Consider the following 16,218-nt stretch of genomic DNA (forward strand, 5'->3'; position numbering starts at 1 on the left):
TTTCACAGCCAGACAAGAGTTCAGCAAGGCAGCAGGGCAACAGCAAGACAGCAGTCCTTTGTAGAAAGCAGACAGGTGAGTCCTTTGAGCAGCCAGGCAGTTCTTCTTGACAGGATGTAGTTTCTGGTTCGGGTTTCTTCTCCAGCAAGTGTCTGATGAGGTAGGGCAGAGGCCCTGTTTTATACCCAAATGTGCCTTTGAAGTGGGGGAGACTTCAAAGAGTGGCTAAGAAGTGCACCAGGTCCCCTTTCAGTTTACTCCTGTCTGCCAGGGTCCCAGTAGGGGGTGTGGCAGTCCTTTGTGTGAGAGCAGACCCTCCACCCTCCCAGCCCAGGAAGACCCATTCAAAATGCAGATGTATGCAAGTGAGGCTGAGTACCCTGTGTTTGGGGTGTGTCTGAGTGAATGCACAAGGAGCTGTCAACCAAGCCCAGCCAGACGTGGATTGTAAGGCACAGAAGGATTTAAGTGCAAAGAAATGCTCACTTTCTAAAAGTGGCATTTCTAGAATAGTAATATTAAATCCGACTTCACCAGTCAGTAGGACTTTGTATTACCATTCTGGCCATACTAAATATGACCTCCCTGCTCCTTTCAGATCAGCAGCTGCCACTTCAACAGTGTATGAGGGCAGCCCTAATGTTAGCCTATGAAGGGAGCAGGCCTCTCAGTAGTGTGAAAACGAATTTAGGAGTTTTACACTACCAGGACATATAACTACACAGGTACAGGTCCTGCCTTTTACCTACACAGCACCCTGCCCTAGGGGTTACCTAGGGCACACCTTAAGGGTGACTTATATGTAGAAAAAGGGGAGTTCTAGGCTTGGCAAGTACTTTTAAATGCCAAGTCGAGGTGGCAGTGAAACTGCACACACAGGCCTTGCAATGGCAGGCCTGAGACAAGGAAAAAGGGGCTACTTAAGTGGGTGGCACAACCAGTGCTGCAGGCCCACTAGTAGCATTTAATTTACCAGCCCTATGCACATAAAGTGCACCTTACTAGGGACTTATAAGTAAATTAATAGTCCAATCAGGTAGGATTCCAGGTTACCATGTTTTAAGGGAGAGAGCATATGCACTTTAGCACTGGTTAGCAGTGGTAAAGTGCGCAGAGTCTATAAACCAGCAAAAACAGTGTCCAAAAAAATGGAGGGAGGCAGGCAAAAAGTTAGGGGTGACTACCCTAAGGCTGTCAGGTCTAACACCCTTTATGGTGAAAGAAAAAAGAATCTACCCAAGGCATATTCCAGTGAGCAAAGACGCCTTGGACCACCTGGGAGCAGGCACCCTTAATGGTCCATCAGGCATGGTCTGCAGAGCTCGTCTGCCCTGCTACTGACAGAGCCCATTAGATGACTGGTAGTCCGTAAGGTCCCATAAACGTTGAGCCATTGCCAGAAGTCTCATCTCCTGGCACAGAGTCTACGGCCTCACACCACCCTGCTTGGTGCAATACCACATAGTGTTTGTCTTATACACAGGATTTGGACGGCTTCCCCATGATGGATGGGAGAAAGTGACCAATTCCAACTCCATCTTGGGTAGGCCTTGACTCCACTTTAGGGAAACAGAGTCTCCACCTTCTCTATTTCTGCAGAATGAATGTCTGCCAATGTTAAAGATGTCATCTGACTTTATCTTTCCAAGAACTTTGAAAGTGTCAAGTCATTCTGACAATAACAGATAAAAGATCTGATGCAACATCAGGCTGAGACAAGCATCTTATCACAATGTCAAGGTAAAATAAGAACAAACAGGTGAGTAGTTAAAACAATATAGTCTGAACTGTTGTTCATTTTCTTTATATGATCAGGAAATGTCTGGGACACACACCTTGATGCAAATAATCTGTGTCAGAAATTCCTGAACTTATGTCGGAATTTCCAGTCCTTGACAAGCGATATGACTGCCACTTGACCTTGTCAGGAGAGATTCTTTGCCCAGATTATTGCACAAGCTATTGCAAAAGACTGTCTTGAGTGGAGCCAGCGCAGCAAGAATACGCTACATCGCAGCTGATGCGGCTAATATGCTGAGCACAGGAGAAAGGATGCTGCGGTGGCGTGCTTTTATTACCTTTTGCAGGGTACACTGCCTTCACAACTCTGATAACCACAGCTTTTTGCTGTCAACAAAGCATGTAGAGCCTTGTACCTCACTAAGAAAGTCCAGATTGCAAGTTCTACTGTCTTTGCTCTCCTAAGTGTAGCGCATAGATGTCGGGTTTAGGGTGTTAACGTTTTTTATGACATTTTAATTATGTTAGAAATGTTCATTATATTATTGTTGTTCACACCAGGCCTATTTGCCGTTTTTATGATATTCTGTGTCGTTATTTTAGATGTGTTAAGATACAGGTTCACCATACTGCAATAAATGCTTTTAGTTAAGTGTCCATGCTTCTCAGTAACATTTGCGTTTGTGATATTGTGAAGAGCAAAATAGCTTTGTTTTCACTACCACTATGCCCGTATTCTGGCTTAGGGATTGTTAGTAACCCAAAAGGAATGATTCCACTTTAACAACTGAAGTATGGGGTGGGGTTCTGCGGGGCTACAATAACCTGCCTTTCACATTCAGGGTTGGTGCATTAAAGCAAGGTCATCAATGGAAGGGAAAGCAAGCCTTAAAAACTCTACGCCGGAGTTGTAGTTTACTCAACAAAAGACCTTTAGGGCCAACAATATGTAACCAAGCTTCAAGGATTATTCTGGTATGTCTGCTGTGCTCCGCCGCAGACCAAAGGTCACTGACTTCCATCTTCCCCAGATAACTGCCAAGAGACAATGCATTCATTGTTAATGGGAGCTCTGGGTGAGATAGAAAGAATGACCTACTCAGTACAGGTTGGCTTCTGTCAGCGACCACTGAAGGTGTTGAGAAGCTTCTTCCACAATACAGATGGTATCTGAGAAGCAACACCGGTATTGAGACCCTTTGCAGCCAGGGGATACAATGTGAATCCTATATGTGCCAGCAAACATACAAGACCACTAGAATACATGAATTCAAGAAGTCTCAAAATCTTCTGTGCCAGAAACCAGGAGTGAGCCTGAAACATTGATATCAAAACCTGAATGTCCAGGACATGCTGTGGGTAATGGAATGCCTTGCAAGTAAACGTTCCAGGATCACTCCAATGCAGGAAATCCTTTTGGTTTAGAAACCTGTGGGCTACAACTGGGATTTCAGTTCGTCCCTGGAGACTCCAAGGTGACACCGATGTCCATAGGTGGCCTACAGCAATCCTTCAAGAGCAAGTCATCTAGATTTGAAATACGTGTATCGTGGCATGAAAAGCTGGGATGCAATCATAGGCATCACTTTAATCAACATGCAGGGACCTGAGATAAGGCGGAAGGGCAGATTAGTAAAGTGAAAGTGGTCCAACTCCACCACAAACGGAAAATAACATCTGCAAAAAAGGTAAATAAAAGTACACACTATAAGACCAAAGACAAAATCTATTCCCCTGGATCCAAGGCAGCGAGCACCTAGGCCAAGGTTGCATCTTGAACTTGTCCTTCCGAAGAAGGGTGTTCAGAAACCCAAGGTCTAATATTGGCAGGAGACTTCTCTTCTTTATGGGCACCAAAAAGTACAATGAATACTACCCACCGCCAATCTCTGCTTTAGGAACTCTCTCAATAGCCCCACTGGCCAGCAGTGATTGAACTTCATGGGCAAGGATGCAGTCAAAACACACCAATGTCAGACGAAAAATGTGAAAAAGCAGCAGCAGATGTAAAGGGGAGAGCGTAATGGTATTTAACAACCTGCAACACCTTGTGTTCTGAGCTAAGCGTACGCCAGCCAGACAGGTAACAAAAGTTCTGCCTCCTATCGGCTGAAGGGGAGGGGGAATCAAAGCTGCTTGGTTGTATTCATGGCAGGCAATAACGAGGACAGGACTGATGCCCTTGTTGCTGACCACTCCTTTGCACAACAATCTTTGGAACCATGAAAAGGCTGTTCAATACTTTTGGCAGGGTTACCTTTGGTTTGCAAGACCCTGAAAGTATCCTCTGAATTTCCAGTATCATGGGTAGAATTAGCAACTGGGAATAGAAAGGTTATGAAGCAGGCCGTGGCACACCTATTTGTGAAGTGTTTCAGAGCAGAATCAGTTTGGTCTCAGACGCGCCTTCATGAGATGACTTGCATTTCCATAATGGAAGCCTGCACATTCTCAGAAAATCTGTAGCGTACATCCAGGCATGATATATAATTACCACACTGTTTTTTTTAGCATGATCTACACAGGCCGTACTATCTAGACCTGTTCTCAGCACATACTTATTTGGGTTCTGTCTGTCTTGAATTGTTTGAGCATTTCAGAATTTCTCAGGAATGACATGCATATAGCACCCAGCAAACAGTGTTCAGGGCCCTCAAGCAAGACTGGCAGGTTAGTAAAACCTTTTCTCAAAAAGATGTATGTGCTTTGATTCCTTAGTGGGAATGCGTTGTGGGTTTACCTTGCTGGTGGAAGTCTGAACAATCAAACTCTAAGGAGTCAGCTGTTGGGTCCAGAAATCCAGGACTTCCAGGGTAGGCATTTGACACCTAGCCACAAAGAAACTTATTGCAGGAGTAAAGCTCGACTTGTACCAGGTTGCCATCCTTGACTGTGTCAAAGGCTTGTTAAGACAGCAGGGGATTATTCAGTAAAACATCCAGGTTGCAAGATTTCCAACAAGTTTATATTGATCTATACTGTGAAGCTGGAGTTCCAACAGTTCTGAAGAACTGCAAAAAAGGCACTCTCCTCTGCAGAGTACCCTGGTGAGAAGTCCACCTACGTCTCAGAGGAAGTTCTGAGTCCACTGGAATTCTGTAAATCTAAATAGAGGAAAGCATCAGTATAACGATGATGGTTGTCATGTGTGACGCTTTCAAAGCCCAATGAAACAAGCAGGTCTCTGGGAGTGCTGCTGTAGAAAAAGTGAAACTGCCTTGAAATTCTCCCAAATCATGCGTTGCACTTTGGTCATCAGCAGAGCAAGGGACTCTGTCCGCTTCGGATACGAAACTGGCGTCTGGGTTGGATCCAGAGTAGGTGCCACTGAAACAGAGGTCAATGCCTCTGAAACTAAGGCCGGCACCGACAGGACTGGTATGGCTGTTGTGGAGATGGTCAGGTATAGGCCAGTGTTAGTGCAGGGAGGGAGCCAAACTGGGTTAGTCTGTGACAAGGTTAGTCTCTGCTGGGACAGGCTCCACCAACAGGAATAAGACTAGTGGTCCATGCAGTTCCATGGGGCCTAAAGGTGCTCTAGAAGGAATTTGAATAATCTACAAACGTTGCAGCAGGGCCTCCTTGAAGGGTGCAGGGTTAACCACAGTCGAAGGAACTCAAAGCATGTCAGGACCAGTCAGGTGACATGGATTTTGCCGGACAAGGTGGGCAGAGTCTGGTCACTCAAGTGCAGACTTCACATTGTCTCCTTGGAGAGGGAGCCACTGGATTAAGAAGAGTTTGCTTGGACTTTTGTTTTTTTTGGAGGGCTTTGTCCCTAGACTTAGACTTACATGATGATGGTGACTTGAAACAGGAACAGGACCTGCAACGAAAGCAACTCCACAACTTCAAATGGGAGCAAGTTTGTGGCTTGGAGCACGATCTGACCAAATGTACAGTTTTGTCTCCTGATCCATGATAACCTTTTGGTGTACCAAGAGGAGCACTGGTCACAGAGCTTCAAGTACTTAGACCTAAAAAAAAAAAATAAAAAAAAAACACAGGCAGATATTGTGCAAATCTCTGACTAATTTTCCACTTCCTGCATTCGCTACACAGTTTTAATCCTGTGGTCTCTGGGAGAGATATTTTTTGTAGCAAACTGTTGTAAAGGGAGCTATTTTGGAGTGGAGCTCTGGATCGCGTCAAAGGGCTTGGAAAGAAAGAAGCGTGCACCAGTGAGTAGGGGTGGTAGCTATATATGGCTCTGTGCCGTCACTTCGAGGGGTAGCGTGATGTCGCCATTGAGTCAGACGTCACCACCTGTTCGGTTCAAATTTTGGAGAAGTTCTGGATCCAGGAAGACCGGAGGGGAACTCAACATTTGAGTAGTCTGTGGTTAGCAGTATCCATTAGATGAAACAGCATTAAGGAGTAGAACACAATTCAAGTGCTGATGTAAATAGGATGAAACTTACCAGTAACTAGGCTCCGGTTAATCTGCCCTCCTAGAGAACCAAGGAGACGCACAACTCTAACTCTTACTTCTGCCAGGGAGGAACCATCTTCCTAGAATTAAAAAAAATAATAATAATAATAATAATAATACATTTGTATTGCTTCATAACACACAGAGCAGTAAACAGGGATGCAGTCAATGGGAAAATTACCACTTTCAAAACGTCAACAGACTTTGCATCAGAGAAAAAGAAAAACAGTATCACATTTCAAGAGCTTTTACACAGTCCACCCAATGCAACATCCAGGCTACCTGTCAAAGTTTCCTGCTTTACCAGCCACCAAGAGGTCTATGATAATCCAGACTGAATCTATTTCTATTCCCCTTGGCACCCAAGCTCAAAGTATTTAGCTTTACATATACCCACATACAAACGCATCCCTGTCATCCTTTCACAGCCACTTTGAACACTAGTTCTCTCAACATTCAGACCCAATGAAGATTAGGTTATAAAAAGGCAGAACCCCCAACTCTTTCAGATAGCTAAGAGACTCTGTTTCAAATTAGGCAAAAACCTTTACTGACATAAGAACGCTTCTGGCAACTAATAAAGTGCCTAAAAACAGCCCTAGAAAAACTAGGTGTCCATACTATTCTAAGAAGGTTATCAAAGAAAAAGAGGGTATAGTGACACCAAAATATACTCTATAAAAATAAGCAAGTAAATATAATTCTTCACTATCCAGGAGGTACGTTTTCTGGCTTTACACAAACAATCATTCCAGATACAACACAAATATATTTGAAAGGTCTATTTGTTACTTATCAAACACCAGTGCTCCATGACTGGTTAAACCAACATAATGAAAAAGCACAACCCAGACCACATACACAGTATTAAAGATTAAGTCAAAGTGACGTGGTGGGAATGTGTGAGGATAAGGAGGCTCTGGTGTAACAAAGGAAGCAGTCTATCAAGGATAGTAGAACCAAAGAAGTGAAGAATATTACTAGTTATACGTGTATCATTCACTGCCAAAATACAGGAAGATGCTCTGTAACATTGACATAGGAGACAGACAGAAGTGATATAACAAATAAATGGGGGAAATTACAGGCAGACAGTTTTGCGGTATTGTAACAGAATACAGACTGCTTTATAGGGACAAGAGAGAAATATACAAGATTAGAAGATGCCACTAAAAATAAGGGGTGGATGGTTCACATTCAAGGAACAACAGTGTTATAAACCAGCCTAGAAGCAAGGGGTGGGAGATGTACAATGACTATTAAACCCGTTACTTGTGGCTGCAATTGCTCCGCCTGAAGATATTTTATAAATGCATCCTGTCTTTTTCATGTGCCTTCCTATGAAATCAATAAAACTGATTTTAACAAAGTACGTCTAAGTAGACTCCAGGAAAAATATGATGACCACTTTTAACATAATAAAATAGTTGGCTTACCACTGACAAGGTCTTTGCTTTTTTTATTTTTTGTATCAAAATTCTGTTAAATCCTTTCTGTGATGCCTTTGTGAGATGCATAGCTTCCCAAGCATTGAGGGGCTCATCTAGGATGAAATAAACAGTAAATTAAATGTTTTCCTTTAAAACAGAATGAATACACAATGCAATAGAAACTTAGATAATGAATGTAAACAGGAAGTTGAAATACATGGTGCATTCTAGGGTTCTCTGAATGGACAAAAACAATTTTTTTGTGAATGAGCTGGGTTATGACCCAATTCACAGCTGTTATGTACATTTAAGTCAGAAACGTACTCTAAAAGGAGTAGTACCTCACTGATCTAAGTTCTGTATTGTGGAATAAATAAAAGGACATTTTTGAAGAGTAGTTACGTGCTTAAAATGTATGCACGCAAAATTCTACCAGGTAGATATTTCCACAACACTGCCCTCAAGACTTGTCATTCAAAAGAAGGCGGTGCCAGTGAAAGTTGTAGTAATGAGGAAACCACAATAAAAATAGTCATGTTTGTTAACCTCTTGAATAACTCAGTATTTCACTGCACTCAGTCCCCCAGCAATAAACATCCAAGAAAGTCTCCACTTTTTTCCGTTAATAGTTTATCAAAATGAAAACAAACATTATAACATTTTTCTAATATTTTTTATCCAGTTAGATAGAAAGAAGAAACAAAGGCAAAACCTACTGGCATGACAGCTTGTGGCGAAGAAGAAATAAAGACAACAGGAGGCACTAAGAAAGAAGACAATTGGGAAAGAAGACAGAAGTTGGCGGGCAGTAAGAAGAAAGAAGATGTTAGCAAAGAAAGATGGAATGTAGAAAGGAAAAAAAAGTAACTTCAGCGTCATACCCAGAGGAAGGACACTGGCCAGTGTTCAGTGGGAAGTGACCAGAAGGAGTACTTGGTCCAGAGGCAACCCGACGACAAGAACAGCGAAGACGACGAAAAAGACAATAGGAAGTGAAACAGGGAGACAAGCAGACGACTATGGAATCGGACGCCTCAGATTGAATATTAGAACTTCCCATGTCACACATACCCATCCCACTGAACTCAGGATCTCCAACACCACTCCATGGACAGTCCATGCTGCATGCACCTATCTGCGATACTCTTATGTTTCTATCCAGAAAGTATTTTTTATGTCTTGCCATTTTTTTCCCAAGTAAAATGCCATGTGTAATGTTGATACTAATGTACCTTTGCAAAGCGTCTTTTCCTTTTAGTTAGGTTTAATGTTATAAAATTCAATAAACAAAGTTTAAAAAAAATAATACACTGAAATATTTTGACAATCACAGTCAATTAAAAAGAAAAACTTATAAATTAATTGTCAAACAACATTTGTGGTTTATGTTTTAAAATGTGTGTTCTCCAAACAGTATGTTCGGAGTACAATCAGTAAGTTAAAAACTAGAATTCCTGAACAGGGTTTCACTCTGGTGGAATTTCCAAAGAGAATAACCCTGCACGGTTTCTGATTGTTGGCATGAACCAGATGACAGCATAACAATCTGTGGTTCTTCTAGTCTGTTATCCGTGATTACTGTGGATAATAACAATCTGTTCAAGATCCTATCCTATAGGAGTAGTGTCAGCTGTTCTGGATGATCAAATTGTTATGATATATGATCATTAAATGGGTATTAGATCAGCAAGAAACATATCACTGAAATGAGAAGGCTACTTTTGATAACGAAGTTAAGTCAGTGTGATAATAAACATAGTATGCAGTAGTATGAGTAGGTCACCCCTCTTGAATTGAAGGCCTAGTCTGTGCCCAGACTAATAATAGAATGATTATGAGAGTCTTAAAAAAAACAATGCAATGTGCTTGAAAGAGTCCATAGGCCATGAGACAGGACTGTCTATAGTTGCCCCTTACGTTTACACTAGCTGCTAAGCCACTAACCTGCCTACAAGAAAGATTTTTTTACATCAGCATATGGTAGTGGAGTAGACAGATAGCATTTTCTCAGCAAGCAATGATACTATTGCAAACAAGATCATAATAATATGTATAATTAGTAAGAGACATTTATTAATGACAAGTAACAGCCTTCAGCCACTCCAGTTCAGAAGCGTCTTCCTCTTAGCTGTCAACTGACCAGCAACGGTCATAGAATGCTGGTAAGAACCAACAGGGAGACAATGGGCAAGCGGGGGAGGAATGGAAGGGTATATTTGGATAAAATGTAATGCAGGCATATAACATAACATATGAAAAAGGGAATAGGGAAACTACATCTCTTAATATATCTATCATGAATGAGGATAAATTACAACAGATACTGTATGTTTTCTAAGAACTACCTCCATCCCATGAGTGGTTTTAATTTTCAGCCTGCCACAAAAGAAGAGGAGGCCTCAAAGATGGAGTAATAAAATTAAAGAGGGCAGTGCGAGACCCAGAAAAGAAGGTGAGAGTCATGCCTGTTTTTAGTTTATCAGATACAGCAGCAATAGGGTTTAGAGGCATTTGAAGCCCTATGTACTGCAACTGTGGATGTATTCACTACCCAACTTGAGAGTAGAGGGGTTCCAATTTCCTTGCAATGAGTTGAACAGACATTTGCATGTTCTGTCTGCAATTAATTTTAGGCAGGAAGATTAAATCGGGTAGTTCAGAAGAAATTCTTCCGAGTATGAAACTCGCATTAATCACCCTGCCTGCCCATGTCACTTTCTTTATCAGTGCCCAATAAGAGAAAGAGGAAAAAACAAGATACCGATGGATCTACCATACTCTCTTGCCCCCACCTGAAATTTCTAACTTTTAGTTTCATTTCAAGATCCAGATGATCAAAGTGAGCACAGCACTTTTATTCCCTATCCATGGTGCCACTAGAGTTTGGAGGTCAGGGAATCAAATACAAAGGCTGCGAAGTCTGTATTCCACTGCATACTTTATTAATCCATCACCAGAAATGCAGTGTCTGTTTATCTCACACATGCAGGTTCCTGATTTCTCCCATTGTCAGGGTTTTTCTGTCTTTCCCGATGTGTGTTTTTTCATCTCTTGCTCTGGGTCAAAGTCTGATGTGGGAAAATAAGTGTCAAAGCTCTAAAATGAGTGCCAATAGGCCCTACCTACAACTGGCTCAAATGTGGAGGAGTCAATCACGGCGGAAATGAAATCATAATTGTGTAAGTTTAGTAGACATATAGGTGTTTTTATAGGTTTGGTATAGGCATGCGTGTAGTAGGGGCATGCATGGGTTACATCTTTAAAAGCAAGTCATCTAGGGAAGAGCCACAGAAAAACAGCAGCAGTTATAAAGCACTGCTGTTCCGTGAAATATATAATATTCAATCAGTTACTTGCTCAAAAACACACCTCCTTAACCCCCAATAAATGCAACATCTGTAGGTATATTACAAAATGCACCTGAGGCTCCGGTGGTTTTCAAATATCCGTCTAGAAATGGTAGGATGTCCTTGTAGCAAGGCTGCATTACATGCCTGGGGATATAAGATGACCAGTCTTCAAGGGCATCAATACCCGCATCAGCAAGCGGAGCACAGCTGAGGCCCAACTTGAATGCAGTCTGCACAAAAAACAAACAAAAGCAATAATCACAACTTCAGTGACTACACAAGGATTCATACCTTTTTAGATTGTAATGATGGAAGACAGAGGACTGCAACAGTGGCATGGCTTTAATATCCTTTGATTCCTGTTCACAATTTCTACTACCGTAAATGATGGTAACATTTTGGTCTGCTAGAAAACATTATACCTCATTTACAATATGCAAATTCACCCATATTGTCACACACCTGTAATGCAGGGATGTAAGCCTTGATATCCAGCATGATGATGTCGTGAGGTAGAGAGAGTACAAACACTAGACAAGAAGCCAAAAGCTCATCTTTGTACTGCTTCATTTTTGAGGATATCTACAAGTTAAAAATTGGATCGATCAAATTAGTAAATGTGTATCAAAAGCTTATGTATCAATATGAAATATTTTTACTGATATTATATCTGTCGTTTGGCACTGAATTATTTTGTAGGTAGGTAGCGTATTGTTCAAGTTAATTAAAACTGTTACAATAATTACAGACTCACCTCTATAAACTCATGCATAATGAAATAAGGAAAACACACGTGGGAAACTGCTCTTGTGCTCAAGTTGGACGCTCAGTAAAAACCACAAAGTAAAGTAAGTACAAACAAATAACAAGAAGCCTCAAAGGGAAACACAATACCTGGCGTAGTCCCTATTTTATTTTTAAGGTTTGGACATGTGATATACATCACACCCACCTCCAAAAAGAGGCATAGCATTTTACAGAGAGTGTTTAGCTGTAGAGTGAGCATCTTAAACATAAGAAGCTAAACACAGAACAAAATGGCCTGTGCAGTCTGGATGACACTTAGCTTAAGAAATCAGGATGTGATGTGGAGGGACGGATGACACTTACCTTGAGAAGACTATTCAGCAATTTACAATATAACTGCTTTACTTACACTGCAAATTGTCACAATTCGAGAAACATGGTGATAAAGTGATCGTCCAAGAGGAAAAGCACATTTTGGCCCACTGTCCACACAACTGGACTGCTTCACTTCCCACTGCATCCGTGTGACAAGTGCTTGTGTGCAGTAAGAATGGGGTCATCCTGTAAATATAGCAAATTTAGCGCAAGGCAAAGATTCTCTTCGATGTTCTCCTGTGGACATGACATTTCCCTCGTACATCCTGCAGCCCAGTAGCCTCTCTGGAGGTCAGATTAATTGCCCTACCTATGACTAAGTGCTACTAGGGAATGAAAGACAGACAGTTCATAGTTTTAGGAAAGAGTTACCAGACGCATCACCTGCCCGTGTCTTGCCCACCACTCATCAAATTCACAAACATGTAGTCATCTGTGGACTCTCACCTATTGTCCTACAGTAGTCAGGAAATCCCTAGTCTCACTTAGGTTTATGCTGACACCACTGGAAAATGCATTCCTGTTATTTGCAGGTGCATGCTTTCACCAACACTTTATGTAAAACGCCTGAGAAGATGAGACATACTATCGCTAGCCTCAGAAATTGGACATGCAAATATTCTGATTAGCACAGTCTTCTTGCTACAAGATAAATACTAGCCAACGTGAGCCAGAGTATTGTTGTCATCTATACGTTTTGGGAAGCTCTGCATCACCAACTGGGAGGACCATTTCACCTGGAACAGGGCATTACTGTTCTCTTCAGTTCTTGCAAGGCACTGAGTTTGCAGAAGGATTAGGAGGAGGCACAGTTGTTGCAATCTGCCTGTAGATAAAAGGAAGTTGTACTGCCCACAGTGTGGTCAGGAGCTAAGAATGACAGGAACGAAGTACACCAGACTAAAGCTTATATGGGAGGTGTTCATAGATGTGAGACATTCAGCATCCAGAAGTATGCTGTTGCCAAGCAGGTTAGAATCAAAGTAACAAAAGGCTCAAAGACCATCCCTTACTTTGTTGAAGACTGTCACCAATTTCCAGTCAGAGGCTGGATTTTCCCTTTCATATTATAACTAAGGTTTAACGGTGTGTCTGGAACCAATCCCTATATCCCAATTCCAAGAAGGACAAGGAGAGCTGAGTGGGTTTTGAATGTCAGGCTGGTGCAGTCACTTGAAAAGTGTCAATATGTTTAGCTGCTCAAGAGATAAAACCTTCTAACGAATCCCAGTAACGGTAGTTACCACATTTGAATAGTGACTTTGAAGGTTTCTAGGCACAGTTCAAAATGAGGAAAGGTCAAACTCTAAATTGTTTCCATCTACTATCCACTCTTTAAATGAACAGATATGTTACCTTTTCGAGCAGCCTCCTTTTGGCAAAAGTGATCCCCCTCTTCCAATTAGTTGTGAATCCCTGCTCACCTTTATGTAGTGGATTTTTGAATGTTTAAAACTTAAACTGTCCTTCCTTGAACCTATGGCTATGAAGAAATTAGGACAATATGTAACAAGAAATGAAACATTTTTTTCCATTGTCTCCTTTGTCCATTGAGAACACTGAACTAGTAAAAGAACTGCGAGACACTGCTGAGAGTGCTGAAATCCTGCGATGTCCACTTCAAAGAATAATATTCACACACACTGATCATATTGGTAGGTATTGTAAAGCATTTTGGTGTCATAATTCAGCCCCAGAAAGCACTAGAATCTTCGTTTTGTTGATCATCATTTAATTGCCACTTTAACCCATTTATAAAAACCTCTATCATTTTATAAGCAACAGCCCTAGTCCAATAATACAGCAATTACAAAGAATGGTTATCCTATTGTATCCAAGTTCCAAAATTAGTACCATCTCCTTGACCGATCAACCTAGATGTATGCAGAGATTCAAGAGTACCGAAAGAGTAAAGTGGTTATCCAAATGAAGATCAGAGACACCTAAGGCCATGGGGCCCCAGTGTTTATCAATCACACCCACCATCTTAAGAAAGCAGTGAAAAAGATTGTTGAGTCCTGCTCTAACAAATTCCTGATATTTTAGGTATCCATAGTGCCTCATGTATTTTCAAAAGTGATGACTCACTCTCAATGTCTTTTCTCTATTATGGTACACAACCCTAATATGATATGTCTTTAAATGGTCACTGCACCTAGCCATGTGAGTGTAACAATGTGAATGTGGGCGATTCTTGAATCGAGTCCAATCTAACTGTTGGGTTGGATGACCTGCATGCAAATGACAATGAATTAAGAATGTTGTTGGTTTATCACATTTACTAGACTTCTACACCTCTATCATGCCCAAATGCTTTAGTTATTGCCATATCATTATTGTAAGCTGAATTTATGTTTTACCCGTTCTGTTGACAGTTTTAATAGGTTATAATGCAAAATAAACTTTTACTAGCATGATCAACCATGTATACTCGATAGTAGCTACAGCCTTCACCAGGATCCACAAAAAAGACCTTAGACTAACAATAGTTCATTGCCTTGTTTCTTTATCTGTCCTATGCTTCCTTCAGTTTGTCTGTGCAAAACCTCTTGCCTATGCCAAACTTAAAAAGGAGGAACTTGACAATTCAGTGCGCTTACAGTAATATCTGGCATCTTTTGTTTCAGGGACAACTATAATTCTTGTAACACTGACTTGCCTAGTTGCCTTCAAGTCTCTTAGACCCCAGAGAACCAATCTTACAAAGATATATGTGTAAATTTAGTCAGCAAATATACAGTCAGCTTTTAGCCACCCTTTCAGCCATTTTTTAAGACAGTGTTATTCATATCTTAGAGCAGCTTAGAGGAGTATCTCTTTCACCATCGAACTATTTGCTATTAGATTTATTATTCCACCTCCTAGGGATTGCTTTCATTGCAATGCATGAAGCGCAATGTTTTCAGGAGCAGTAGTAGTAGTAGACTATTTGGTGATTGAAAAATGAATTTTCAAAAGAAGATGTCGCACACTAGACTATTTTTCAGAGTTAAACAATTTTGTGAAGTTTGATATCAGTAAGTTTGTAAATGCATTATAATATCTGTCAGAGTTGTTATTCATTGCCTTTCTGACCATTCTCCACTACTGGTAACAATTGTACCCCGATGGTATAGGCCCTACAGATGAGGCCTTCAGAGCCCATGTCTGGGAATACACCACTACCTTCTTCCGATGTAAAGCCGGCACGATAGACAGAAATGCATGGAAAAGAAGGCCTTCAAGGTGGCAGTAGGAGGGGGAACTGCATTGGCAGGTGTACAGAGTACAAATGAAGCAATAACAAGCCCTTACAGAGTAGGAGCAAAAGCAGGCGCGCCTCCAAGAGCAAGCAAATGTTTACCCTGGTAAAATCCAGTCTATGTTAAAAGTAAAAAGGCAGCTGGAAGACACATGGGTTTGACTGGAAAAATACATGCATACAAAACACAGGCCACACCTGTTCTGAGAGGGCTAAATCAGGCAGAATATTAGCATGGTTACTACAGCGAGGCAAACCACATTCCAGTATCTGAGCAGTGCACCACAGTGACGGCTGGATATGGTGTTTAGGGATCTAGTAAATGACACCTTCGCAAAGTGTCTGCAGCAGAGGTTTGCCCAGACTCCAAGTCCTGCAAAGTACCCTGTATCATTACATTGTTGAGGCCAACTTGCCAAAGCTCTTGGAGGAGAAAAAGCAGACCTGGGACAGGCCGAGTGAGTTAGAGGAGTGAAGGAGGCGTCCTTGCAGAGGGGCCCCAAAGCAAGACTCTGGATTACTGGCTGAATTTTATGATGCATTGCCCTCCAAGATCTTACAGAGATTACTAGAAGTTTTTGTGGAGGCCATCAGTAAAAATCCCAATAGGTGCTACAAAGAAAACAGAGCAGTAAAAGTGATTATGACAAAGGTGAATAATAGGTAAACAAACAATATTTGCAAGAAAATATTCAATGTTGATAAATCATATGTTTCTAATATCACAGGACTCATTCACATTGACCAACAGAGCAATTTTGTAACGGGCAACAATGAAATAAGTCAACATTTCAACCCCTAAAAACAATAGTCATGGGATCTTCATCAGAACAAGGACCAATTGTAGCCACCTATAGTAAACAAAATCAAAGGAAAACTGTCACCAACTAATTTATTAGGATA

General features: G+C 41.3%; 1 protein-coding gene across 2 annotated transcripts in view; it reads right to left on the reverse strand.

Moving 5' to 3' along the window:
- Positions 1-16,218, reverse strand: part of PRKDC (protein kinase, DNA-activated, catalytic subunit) — a 2,139,921-nt gene that overhangs the window by 1,771,620 nt on the left and 352,083 nt on the right. For both annotated transcript variants that reach the window (XM_069220133.1, XM_069220131.1), the window contains exons 20-23: positions 11,415-11,534; positions 11,023-11,182; positions 7,609-7,715; positions 6,162-6,252 (exon numbers count right to left, since the gene is read on the reverse strand). In XM_069220133.1, coding sequence (XP_069076234.1) covers positions 6,162-6,252; positions 7,609-7,715; positions 11,023-11,182; positions 11,415-11,534 — 478 coding nt within the window. The remainder of the gene's footprint in view (positions 1-6,161; positions 6,253-7,608; positions 7,716-11,022; positions 11,183-11,414; positions 11,535-16,218) is intronic.

This window comes from Pleurodeles waltl, chromosome 2_2 (assembly GCF_031143425.1).
Source record: "Pleurodeles waltl isolate 20211129_DDA chromosome 2_2, aPleWal1.hap1.20221129, whole genome shotgun sequence".
In the NCBI taxonomy this organism is placed as follows: domain Eukaryota; kingdom Metazoa; phylum Chordata; class Amphibia; order Caudata; family Salamandridae; genus Pleurodeles; species Pleurodeles waltl.